This window comes from Phasianus colchicus, chromosome Z (assembly GCF_987193195.1).
Source record: "Phasianus colchicus chromosome Z, bPhaCol1.hap1.1, whole genome shotgun sequence".
Taxonomy (NCBI): Eukaryota; Metazoa; Chordata; class Aves; order Galliformes; family Phasianidae; genus Phasianus; species Phasianus colchicus.
The window spans coordinates 15378017-15391727 of record NC_143476.1 but is presented as its reverse complement, the minus strand read 5'-3'; the positions used below and the strand labels follow the sequence as shown (position 1 = coordinate 15391727).

Here is a 13711-nt window from a genome sequence, read left to right as displayed (position 1 = left end):
GGGAGGTTGATCAGACTGTAGCTTCCATTTTACTTCACAGAGGCTGTGAGTGAAGCTGCATGCAAAAAAAAGGACGTTCCCTTCCTTTTTCCAAGAGCAGTACAAGCACTGAGCCAAAGGGCTTGTAAATAGGATAATTTTGGATCCATTTATCCTGAAGCATTAGTGCGGGCTGTATGTTCATTTGATTTTCTTCTTTTTCTAAGAAGCTATACTAATTCTTAAAGTAATTGACTGTGGAGGAAGAAGGGAGTTGTTATCACTGCCGTCTGGAAAAGCTGAAGGGGTTATTTAAAGCTGCTCCCTCCACTTGAAGAATGCTGCAATTCTGAGCTGTGCTATGAGTCCCTCCAGGCTCAAAATAAGAATAGCAGCTTCTGAATGTGGGTATACAGATTTGTTTGGGTTTCTCTGGTCAGCAGCACGGGGAATATTTTCAAAAAGAAAAAGCATGTGCTAAGATGGAGATAAGAGGAATAATCATCAGCAGTTGTTGGTTTGATACAGTCATTTATAATGCAAAAGTTGATGCATTATAAGGCATGCTTACAGTGGTCTGAGAAAGAAACCCATGTGGTTTAGTTGATTTGTTTCACTTGAGAGATAACAAATAAATAAGCATGTTTCTGCTGGAAGAAATGTATTTTGAAGAGAGAGGTGTTTCCCATCGGCATTCTTACTATCACCATTGAACTGGAAGCTAGCCATTACTGCTTCCTGCAGTTGCAATTGGCTTGGCAAAGGAGAGTTTTGATCTGCAAGCAGTGGGATGATCAAAAGCAGTGATAATGTTTTAAGAAGGAAATGGCATAATTTTTGGCAGCGTAAGTGGTAATAGCTGAAAAAAGCATAGATTAAGACCTTCTAGGGAACTTGAGGAGAGTTTTCACATGCTGTATATGCTGTGAATTTGAATTTTCAAATTCAGCTGGATTCTTGCATTGATTTAGAGTATTTGCTTTTACATTTTATTTTTTTTCTTCTTATAAAGGTGGAGTTTATTTGAAATTGATTCATGCCTTGTACTTATAGTCTTCATTTAGTGTTTTTTTTTTCATAATATTTCTTTTAATTATTCAGACAAAGATTGCATTATATTTTTACTGCAACTTTCATTTCATCATATCTTTTCTAAATGTTTCCTTATCCAAGCACAGCTTTTAAAGCTTAGTTTTTTACTAAGCAAATATTTTTTCATCAAATTACATATTTTCACATATAAATCTAAAAATGATCATTCTGCCTCATACAGAATTTTTGTTCATGTGTTAGTTTTTAGCAAATCAAGTATCTGTGCAAGGATTGAAAGTCAGGAAATCGTTGAAGTCCTGAAGTATTTATAATAGCTTGGCAGAAGTCATTGGCAGAGGCCTTTTGAAGAAACCTGAAAAGCATCTTTTTCCAACAGTGCTCTGTAAAGTGTGGTAAGGGAGTACGGCATCGGACCGTGAGGTGCACCAATCCCCGCAAGAAATGTGTTTTGTCCACAAGACCTAAAGAAGCAGAGGACTGTGAGGACTATTCCAAATGCTATGTCTGGAGAATGGGAGACTGGTCTAAGGTGAGACATCCTTGATTCTGCTGTCCCATAGCACAATACGTTCTGCTAGCTGAATTCTCTGCACGGCTTCTATTAGAGATCTAGGACCCTCCCAGTTATGAAAAAATAATAATTAGAAAAAAATACATATTCAAAATATGAAGTCACAGTGTGACCAAAGTGTAAAAGAAAAGTCAGAAATGTGAATGAGTTGAATGTTCAGTATTGTGCAAATGTGTACATATATTTAGTGTTTCCAGTAGGCAGGCAAAACTGTCAGAGACATGAAGAGTATGGAATGTATTAAGTGTTCATATTTGCAAATATGCTACTACTACTTTTCCAGAACTGTTTGAAAGTTCTGATAACACTTGGTTAAGCAAAGTAGCAGCTCTCTTGCCTGTATTCTTTATTTTCTGTTAGACTTATTTTCTTGCTTGCCTCTGACTTGATGTCTTACTAAGACAAAATATCAAACACATTGAATACTGTGTTTGGCTCCCAGCAAGAAGTTCCTGAATGTCTGGATAGCAGCATACAGCCTATCAATTGGCAGTGTGCACTACATGCTTTGGTGAGATACTCCTGTGTTTCTTTTCCACTTCCATCATAGGCTGGCAGTGGCCTAATGTTTGTTGTTGTATGTCCTAATTCTGTCATGCATTTCTCATTGTAATGTGGAATTTGTTTCAAGGGTTGCTTAACAAAATGGTTCTAGGAAAATAACTGAATTTCCATTACTAAACATTTAGAGTAATTTGCTTAGGTCATTCTGCTGAGTTCCATCTCAAAACTACCTCACTGTCTAACCAGGGCAAGGTATTGTTTGCCATTTAGATGTAACCCAACTGTAATTAATTATAATAATTATACTCCAATTAAGGTCATTTCAAAGACATTTTATTATGTTTGCAGATTTTATTTGTCCACAATTCCAAGAAGTTGTACTTTTCAGCCTCATAAAGAAGCATGTCAATTTCCAAGCACACCATTTAATAACTAGAAAGCATGTACAACTGGATTTTTCTGAACACTTGATGTAACTACCAGTTATTTCCTTGGTATAGGGATTTTGATTTCAGTGAAATACATACACACAGGACAAACAGTATCAGAAGACACTGGTTAGATCTGCATTTGAATGAATATGTTATTGGACTGGGAACCTGAACATCTGGTACGGTTTAAAATATTCAGAACACAATGAAATTCTGAAGAAAAAAAAAAAAATGCTAAGGTTTGTTACTGCCCTATCACCGTGCTTGAGCAGAGATATTCTTATTTATTTATTTATTTATTTGTTTGTTTGTTTATTTATTTATTTATTATTTTGCTTCTGTTCATAACCTTGCAAACATCTCTTCTGCTTTCAGTGTATAACATTACTGCAAAAGCTTTTAAACTTGCTTGCATGGAGAAGTATTTAATGTATTTTTGGTTGTTTTTAATATGATGTAATAGCTGGAAACAAGGACTAAAGCCAGTAATGTATGACTAGCCAGCCTTCCAAGAATTAGCTGCAAGAACTGTATGGGTAATGAGTGTTTCACAGAATTCTTCTTGTGAGCTCCCATTTTATGACTATAGTGACTGTGGGGTACAAATTGTCACTATCGTATTACTGCTTACTCAATTTTCTGGTCTTCTTTATGAGTTATTTTCAAATACTTGATTTTTTGGAACACTGTCATAGAAACTAGGACATAACCCCCTACCTTAGCTACTTCAGAAATACAAGGCAATATATAGCCATTAATTTTTAAGCAACAGCCAGAAGCAACTTATCTTCAGAAGCAAGGTTACTTTTATAAGAAGATATGTTTGGAAATAAGCATAGTAGTTGCTTTTCCATACCGCAGAATTGGACAAAAAACTTGCATCATATAGCAGTAGCATGAACAAGAAGTAGACCATGTAGAAATGACCATCTGCTTTCTTAGCTGAAGCAGTCATTCAAATCAGCATTGCTGAGGCTATGTGAGGATGCTCAGACAGTTATGCTGTATTCCCAATGCCCTCTGAAGAAAAAGAAGGGCTTTATTCTCCGATTCAGTACTTTTCTCAAAAGCCCATGTCATAGATTCATGTACGAGAATGTATTTCTTCCTGTTTAAAATTTACTGGCATTTCAAATGTTCTGCCTTCCTCCTGTCAAGGCTTTAATAGTATCACCTAAATTGTGCTTTAAACTTCAGAAACAGAATATGAGGCAATATTTCATACGGAATTGACAAAATCTTTTGAATGGTTAATAATAGAGCCCAAGTGTGACTTATACAACTGAGATTTTCTAGGATTTATACAAAAATAATAGATACTTTAATTTCTCTGCAGAGACATGAGTTCAATTTAAAATATACTTGGATTTCCTCTTTTTTTTTTTTTTTTTTTCCCCTGTTACTATTCTGTTCCATTGCTAGAGTACATAGCAACATGAAGTCATGTCATACATATTAATATGTCTGCAATAGGGGAAACAAATGGAAAGCTCAAATAAATGTTGATCTTTGCTCACTGTTTGTTTCTAACTTAGAAGTTCAGTGTAGCCCTCTGTGTTCACTGTTTTTACTCTTCAGGATCATTCTTGACATTGACAGAAGGCTGCTCCTTTGAGCAAAGCCAAGTTCCCCCTAGCTAATGCCAAGACTTGGCTTGAAAAATTTAAATGACGCTTCTCACACGTTGAAACAAGAGGCTTAATGTGATCCTTATTGGCTTTGCTGCTCCTTTTGAACTCGTAAGGCATGATTTTAAATGAAGCTTAAACTGTACTATTACTGGAAAGATAACATTATTAATAACCATGGTAGTGCTGTAATGGAGTTAATATTGTTTTAGAGGTACAGTCACATTGAGATCAAATAATTCTTTTGCTCAACATTTTAACAATAATACCAAGATCAAAGAAAATTTGACTACAGGCTCTGATAAGTCAAAGACCACGTAAATCCTTCTAAAATTCTAATTTAACTTATACATATGCTGTATACTCTGAACTGTATGTATGCAGCATTAAACTCCTTCCCAGCTCTTAAGTCAGCAAGGTGGCTCAGTGTGCTAAAAATTTCTGTTCTCAACATCAGTTGAGTTGAGTACTCTGTGCCTGCCCTGATGAGTGTGCTGAGAAACTAAAGGCTCAAACTGAACTGCTGGAGCCACTGCCTTGAAACATTATCAATTTCATTGTCTTTTCTCTGTGAATACTGTCCATGGAATACAATGCTGAGAAACACAAACGTTTTCTTCAGATGAAGAAAGCTTACAACATTTATTATGGACTTAAACAGAGCATAGTGTAGCTTGCTTGTATCATAAGCAGAAACTTTTGCTAATAATTTGTCATCTAAGGATAAAGAAACAAGCAGGGGTGTAGAGAAATGAAATGCATGTGCACTGTTTGTTAACACATCTAGATGACTTACTAGAGAAGCTCGCATCACTGTATGAGTAGTTACTTAAATGACGACAGTAAAGAATACTCAAAGGTTGTATTTAGGGAACTTTATGTTGGAAACTATATATATGCATATATTTTGGTATTATCTAGAATCCTCAGAACACTGGTAGAAGAAATGAAGCATAAGAGGCAGGATGAATTTTGGAAGGGAGGATAATTTGGGAGTAGAGTACGTTTTGAAAACAATAATAAAAATCTTAAGTTTCATGTGATAATATGCCAGAAACTTCTGGAGACATTCAGCAAGTGATAATAGGATTGAAACAATGGGCAAGAGAATAGAATTTAGAACAGCCATTTGTAGTAAGTGAAGTGTATGGGAGTCAAAGCATATAATATGATGTAAGTACTAAGATAAGATATTGTTTTCAAGATATTCCAGAGGAATCTGGAAAGAAAAGATGCACTCAGTAGGGGCTAAATAGGAAGTGACAGCTGAATTTCTAAACAGTACCTATGTATTAGGCTGGAGAGAAATAGGAGTCAAATAGAGAATCTGTCATAATGATTCACATGGTTGAGGTGTATTTTGCTTTGTCTGCTGGCTGAGGAAGTTAGAAGGGGGATCAAAGTTGGATCTGATAATTTTTTCTTGTAAAACTAGAGGACATCTGAAGCCACTGCTCGGTTTTTACATCAGTAAGTCTCAGAACTCATGTCCTGTTTCAAACTGTTTATTAAAGATAGTCTATACGATGCCCTCCAGACAGAGGGTGAAAGAAAAATAATGTTTCCAGCTGTTGAGGGGAGACAGAATAAAGCCAACAGTTGATAGAGAGATCTCTCAGTTGAGTGGTACAAAAAGCAGTTGCTAGTGACGATCATTTCTTCTCTTTTGTCCTGATCAAATAACATGTAATAATGTAAAAAAGGAAAAAAACAAATTCACTTTTTGCCAATTGTTAAACCACATGAGATGTTCAACCTTTAAACTGTGTGCTGAAACATTTAAACAATCCCTAAATTTCCATAGCAAATAACTGATTTGTTCTCCTTTAATTAAAAATACAGAATTTGAATATTATTAATGTTGTATTTTCACTGAGAAGGTTGTTAGCCTTGGTTTTATTCTTTAGATCCCAGTCTGAAATTATTAGCTTTTTCTCAATCTAGGGATGAAACAGTATTGGCTGCAACTCAAATCTATTAATAGATTTATGTAAAAAGAGAATATGTGACTGTGAAATAGTTGAAGTCAAAATAATTTTAGCATCATGTTAACAATATTCATATTGACCTAATTATGCAGTAAGATTCTGGCAGGTGACGTATGTCTTTGTTTCAGAAATGAAGTGTGAGCAAATCTTATAGAAGATGTGAGTATAATACAATCAGAGTTGGGAGATTTTTGTTCATTTCCAGCCAATTCTGTGATATTAACTTAATTTGTTTTAGATAGTTGTTTTTTTGTAGCTCAGTCAAGTGAACTGTAGTATTTTGCCTAGAATAAATGAGATGTCATGTTAGTTTCTAGAAAAACAAATTAAGACCACCCTTTGTAATAGCCAAAAAGCATATAAAACTGGAAAACGTTTTAAAAGTAGACATTACCCTTCTTGAACAAGCCCATAGTGACCCTCCTAGGACTATAGGAGACAGTATAAAGTAAAACTAAGGAGAACAGATGGGGGAAAAAAGTCCATCTGGTAGCTAGCAGTAGATGCAAATAGAGCCCCATGATCAAGGGTTTAGTGCAAGTCATAGTCTCACTGCATAATGTACAGCGTGCTACAGGGTGTTGTATGAAAGGGAAAGAGGATACTATTATAACCTGTTAGATTTCAGAGAAAGAAAAGAGTAACACTGCTAGCGGAAGTGATGAAAAGAGATAACTTAGAACTTTATATATAAAGGCTGTTTTCTTCCTTTTATACCCATCAAGACTAAACATTGTTAGTATGCAGTAATAAACTTCGAATCTTTGGGCAGCTTAACAAATTTTTGGGGCTATCCTTCCAGCCACAAATTCTATGGTTCTATCAACAGCTTACAATCACTGCTTTAAGTGATGAAGTCTGGCTACCACTTGCCTTACTGAGTGTTTGTCACAAAACTGGCAGAAATGATTACTAGACTGTAGCTTATTGGCGAAAGACATATTTGATATCATCAAAGCAAACTCTTATTTCTATTGAAATTGTTTTTATTCTGTCAGCTGGTATGAATTTCATGAAACTTAACATTGTGTAACTCAGTTTGTCTCAAGTTTAATAGACAGTAGATATCCGTGCTGTACTCAAATAGATCATCTCCACGTTGCTGTTTTCTACTGTTGACAACTAATTGTTCATTTACATTCTGTAATTACCTTCTATATTGATGGCAGCTGTTCATTGAATTAGTAGATTTGGCAATCTGACCGTGCCAAATATGAATGATTGATGTGATATTTTAGTAATGTACTAGATTCAGAGTATCCACCAGTCTTTGTGATTTGACCAATTTCTTTAAATATAAATGGCTTTTTGAAGAAATAATTCTTCCCACAGTTTCAGTGGACAGTGCTAATGTGGGTGTTTGACTTTCTGAAAATGGCTGCTGTCACATGCTGGCATTAATTCCTCTTTTTACTGGTGGACTTTCTGACAGAAAGTCAGAAGTCCAGAGTCCAGAAATGGGATAAATTGCAGATTTCCAAAATGCTTTTAATCTATAAGAATATTTGTGACATTTCTTAGAAGTTCTTTAACTGTTCACAGTAAGATAAAAATGTGAACATCTAAAATGTTAATATTTTTTGAATAGTCTTTAAAATAAATAATAAAAAAATTATTTCAGATCCCCAAAATTTAGCTGAAACGTTTGCATGAGAAGAAATCGTATGACATACTGTCCGCTGGGTAAGTTCTTGGAATGTCTTTTTTTGACCAACAAAAAGGCTTCTTGAAATTGTACAAGGTGATACAAAAGTGTAATTTGAAGAAGAAAGCTTAGTGGAACCATTAAAAGCCATGACATTCACCTGGGATCTTCAACCAGATAAAATGATACATGCACATTTACACTGCATGATTAAGCTTTGATAGTGGAGTTGAGGATTATCCTCAAGGCATATATAGAATCAAAGTGAAGCCTGTTTTTAAAAAATACATTGGCTATAATTATAAGGGTTAGAAGTGCAAATAGGATGCCTTTGAGTAATGGTTGTTTCTACTACAATGAGGATAGCAGGAACCCTCTTTCTTGTGCTGAAGCTAGCTCGGTGACCTCTCTTAACAGTTGGATCTCTCAGAGGAAAGAAGACCAGGAAATATAAACATGTTTATAGCTGATAAGAGATGTATCATGCATCTACAAAATAGAAATCAAAGAGCACAGCTTTCCATCACCACTTGCCACTATCTGCAGTCTTCCAAGCCATTCCACTGCAGACTAGATCAGGCCAAATATCAGTTATCAAACTTTTCATTTAGATAAAGAATAATGTACTTGGGAATTATTGAACAGAAGCAATATCCTCTATCCAGGACTTAATTGTGTGGTCTCCCAGAAATGCCAACTCTTTGCCAAGAGCTCCTGGGATCTTTACACAATGAGTCTTCTGGAAGGCTGATCCAGAATTAATCAAGTATATAAATTATACTTGACCAGGGAAATTTTTACTCTAAATCTTTGCTACACACCTGTTACAATGCAGTTCATCACAGCCCAACTAGCTGTCTCGCTCCAATTTATAGGAGGGAAAGGAGGTACTTTGATAGATGTATACCCATTGTGAGATTAAGAAACAATGGTTCAAATGTTGGTCCAACCAATTTATTACAAATCTTAATCAATCAGGGAGATGGAGAAGGGGAGACGGGCAATGGAAAAGGTAAGAAATAAAAGCACGGAGTCTTTATAAAGAGCAAGAGGGAGATAGTACCACCATGAGTCCAGTGAGGTCTGTTTTCAGTAGTGATGGGTCATCGGGGGCTGTTTGGTTGACAATGGTGACTATGGTAATACTTTCCAGTGACAGTATAAACATATTTATATAAGTCCAAAGTGGTTAAGTCAGCTCCTTCTGGAATGACACCTTCTGGCTTTTGGATTTCAGCAGAAACTCCTTTTGTTCCCATCTGCCAAGGCTTGCCAGCAGATAAGAGGGAGCTTGGAGGCACCAACTTGTATCTTGCCTTCACAGAATACAATGGTATTATCCCCCAGTCTCCCATAGCAAGCTGGAGTTATTTGGTCACAGGCCAGACCTTCTGCCATTAAACAGTCCTGAGCACACTCTTTCGAAGGCAAACAGCTATGAAGGAAGGTGCTTTCAGATGACCACAGAGTGATGTTGATTGTCACATGGTAGCACCCATCACTCGCCTTCTCAATAAATCATCTGGAGTCTTATCACAAGAAATACCTCAGGAAGCAAGCTTTGAGCAGAAAATAAAGAAGAGTTCTCAAACTAACAGAATGTATATTCCAGAGATCTCTACAGAATGGCAAAGGTTAACAGCAAGCATCTTTCCTGTGTCCTTGTGCTGACACTAATTTTCCTTCAGTCAGGTCTGAGAAGACTAATCTCTACAAAATTTTATTAGATAAGAACTACAGAGTCCATGAGAATTTCACAGTTTCCCCAAGAGCTATGATGAATTTATGTGCAAGTACATTATGAGGAAAGGAACTAAGGAATCAAGAGTAATGTGGCCCTTGAGGGTCAAGGATGGTTATGGGAAAAACAGAAATGTCAGCTTCTGTATCTTTTTCTTAGACTTTCATTTAACTGAAACAAATATATTGCATATGTACACACTATTCCACTTAAGAATCTCCCATCTTTTTACAGTGACTGATGATACTGTCTGCCACAACATCCTTATAACGAAGCTGAGGAAGTGTGGGATAGATGGGTGGACAGTGAGGTGGGTTGAGAACTGGCTGACTGGCAGAGCACAGAGGGTCGTCATTGGCGGTGCAGAGTCTGGTTGGAGACCTGTAACCAGCGGTGTTCCCCAGGGGTCGGTGCTGGGTCTGGTCTTCTTCAACATCTTCATCAATGACCTTGATGAGGGGATAGTGGCCACCCTCAGCAAGTTTGCTGATGATACGAAGTTGGGAGGATTGGCTGACACGCCCGAAGGCTGTGCTGCCATTCAGCGAGACCTGGACAGGCTGGAGAGCTGGGCAGAAAGAAACCAGATGAGGTTTAACAAAAGCAAGTGTAGAGTCTTGCACCTAGGGAGGAATAATTGCATGCACCGGTACAGGTTGGGGGATGACCTGCTGGAGAGGAGCTCTGCGGAGAGGGACCTGGGTGTCCTGGTGGACGACAGGTTGGCCATGAGCCAGCAGTGTGCCCTTGTGGCCAAGAGGGCCAATGGTATCCTGGGGTGCATTAAAAAGTGTGGCCAGCAGGTCGAGGGAGGTGATCCTCCTCCTCTACTCTGCCCTGGCAAGGCCTCATCTGGAATCTGTGTCCAGTTCTGGGCTCCTCAGTACAAAAAAGACAGGGATCTCTTGGAAAGAGTCCAGCGGAGAGCCACAAAGATGGTGAAGGGCCTGGAACGTCTCTCCTATGAGGAAAGGCTGAGTGAGCTGCGTCTGTTTAGCCTTGAGAAGAGAAGACTGAGAGGAGATCTGATCTAGGTCTATAAATATCTAAGGTGTGGGGGGCAGAGTGGCGAGGGCAGACTGTTTTCAGCGGTATGTGGAGACAGGACAAGGGGAAATGGCCAGAAACTGGAGCATAGGAAGTTTCACACAAATGTGCACAAGAACTTCTTTACGGTGAGGTGACGGAGCAGTGGAACAGGCTGCCCAGGGAGGTGGTGGAGTCTCCTTCTCTGCAGATATTCAAGACCCGCCTGGATGCCTACCTGTGTGACCTGGTGTAGGGAACCTGCTTTGGCAGGGGGGTTGGACTCGATGATCTCTGGAGGTCCCTTCCAACCCCTATGATTCTGTGATTCTGTGGTTCTGTGATATACTTGAGGTTATGGTGGAAAAAAAGTAGATATTCTCTCAGTATGCAAATGGAAAATGCTGCAGTTTATCTAGCATTTCATGGCTCATCCCTGATTTGGGGAACAGCAATCCCTGGCATTTTCAACTACAAGTTTTTTTCATGTTTTCAGTATAAGCGTTTGCTGCATGTTCATTACCCTGTTTTCTGTCATAGTCTTCTCTCTTGTTTTTGCTTGGTGATACATGTTGGACAAATCATATCATTGGTCTGTTCATGATGATGCCTAGACATTTTTTTTTTTTCTTCTGATAGCTGACAAATCATTCCGAACCTGTCAATTTGTGCAGGAGAATTCAGTTACTCAGTCCAATACTGAGACTTAGCCCAGTAGGCATTCTTTTGCCTTGTGTATCTCAATCTCTAAGATAATCTCTCTGTCCTTCCAAATGTTTTCATCAGCATCTCTGACTGTATCTTCTGCCAAAGTGTAACTCATTTAGCTTTTTGACTTGGATTCTGCTAGCATTTATGTAATCCTTCTGCTCTTGTGGGATCTAGATGATTTCTGTATGTTGGAAAACTTTTATTTCATGCATTTTTCCTCCTATCTTTCATAAGCTAATGCAAATAATACTGTCAGGTGTTCATGCTTGAGATAAACTTACGCAGTTCTTGTTTTACCACACAAGTATTTATTGTTTTTTCTTGTTTGTTGCTACATGATTCTTACTTTCTACTGTTTTGTAATAACTTCCAGTTAGATTTCAATTTGAAATTATTTTTACTGTTTGTAATTTTTAAATACTGGAAGAAAGATTTACTTTTCTGCACTATCTTTCAGAGTGTTATTCACAGAACTACATTTAATATCCAAGGTTCCCTCATACAATCTTGCTACAATATCTCTGCTAAAATTGACATAGAACAGCGTTCAAACAAAAGTAGTGATTGTTCTTAGGTGAATCTATCACTGGACCACAACAGCTCAGATTGGTTAACATTGTCTATTTCCTGGCCTTTTGATAGTTCTCTAATGACATTCTTACTTTTGGATTACTTCATCATATGTAATAAAATTTACATTTCATTTTAGTACAATTATCCAATTAATATGGAATTTTCTGGAGATCCATTTTCTTGCACTGACTGTATCTAGATACTATGAAGAGAAAATTGGTGAGGTTTTGCTCATAATTTTAAGTAATATTCTAATTCATTTTCCTCATTTCTCTTTTATATTGTGTTTATTATTATTATTATTTGTTATTTTTTGTTTTGTTTTGTTTTGTTAGGGTTGTGGTATTTGTGTCGTTTTTTTCAGAAGTAATGACCTATATGTGAGATCACAGTATTTTAGCCAAAATAACTGTCAGTTTCCTGTTACACAGACAGGATTTGTTTCTTTGTTTTTCTTTGAATATCTTTCATATCCATTTGACATAATAACTTGCTATCACTTAAGATCTTCATGATGTGAAATTTGGTAAATACACTGAATGGAAATTAAGTAATTGTTAGGGAAGAGCTCTTTCATTTACTTTTAGTATTACTAGGTGATACAGAACAGCCTTTGACTTATATTTCTTTAATTTCTGAAAGTAAATATATTAAATCATGGAAATTTTGGAAACACGAGGGTGATTTTTTCTTCTCCTATGACATTTTATTTATGTTCCTAGTGGGTTCTTAGAATTGTCATTTCATTAGAAATGCCGTAATCACTTAAATAAATATTTATCTTGATGAGCTATTTTCCCTGGAAGGATTTTTACACAGCAGTTTTGTGATATATGCTAACATCAAATTATATATTCAAAGGCTAATTTCTCAGAATGTTTTCAAGAATTTGTTTTCACTAATCCAGAACAACATAGATCTTTTAAATTCATAGAAAAGGTAATTATGATGTCTTTGAAACTAACTGCTTCCAGTTTATCATAGTCTTGTTTTGTTATTTGATAGTTATAATCAATGGAAGGTCGTCTTCTGTGAAAAAACAGTTTAGTGAATTCTCCCATGTGAAAATGTTAGGTATGATTATGTCTTACTTACCACAAAGTACTAATGGCAGTGCTACATACAGAATGCCACAGAAAGGAATTTTAGGAGTGTGGGCAGTATAATATTAAATCTACGTGCAGCCCTCTTAAGCAGTTATGAACTGCATTTTGATCACATGGCTCTAACAAATAATTGCCTCCTTCCAATTTCTTTTCTGAAACTTTAAAAATAATGTAAGGCTTTAGGCAAGCATACGGTATCTCTAAATTGTAAAAATATCCACAAAATATTAGCATACAAGCATTGCAGCAGTGCAGTTGACTAAAGTTATTTGCTCTGTTGACTGAATAGTAAAGATCCTAATAATGGTTAGCTTTCACTTCCCTTATCTCTGAATATCAGAAACATCACAGATCTATATTACTACCAAAAAAATTAGTTGAATATTTATTTTCAGCTTTGCATGTATATTGCCTTTAAAAAAAGCATGAAGAAGAAATATAGTCTACAAAACTGGGAAAATAAAAAATTAGTATTTATATAACTCAGAAGCATGTAAATAATTTTCTGCTAAACCTACAGGTGTATAAATTGTGATGGTCTTCTGTTGATTTTGAGAGTACATGTCATGAATAAGGAGAGATATACATTTAAGTTGGGCAGCTTTACCTGAAATTACAAACAAACAAATGAAAAAAAGCAGTCTGTTGTTTTTGTGGATCAGGATTTCACGTTATCATACATAGAATTTCTGCAGAAGCTTAGTGTTCAGTATGAAGATTTCAGGAACTTTTAAGTTAATATTTTTAGGAGAGTA

At 36.5% G+C, this 13711-nt stretch overlaps 1 protein-coding gene across 1 annotated transcript in view; it reads left to right on the top strand.

Moving 5' to 3' along the window:
* ADAMTS19 (ADAM metallopeptidase with thrombospondin type 1 motif 19) overlaps positions 1–13711 on the top strand; it is a 154825-nt gene that overhangs the window by 129459 nt on the left and 11655 nt on the right. The window contains exon 21 of the mRNA XM_090131681.1: positions 1409–1561. Coding sequence (XP_089987807.1) covers positions 1409–1561 — 153 coding nt within the window. The remainder of the gene's footprint in view (positions 1–1408; positions 1562–13711) is intronic.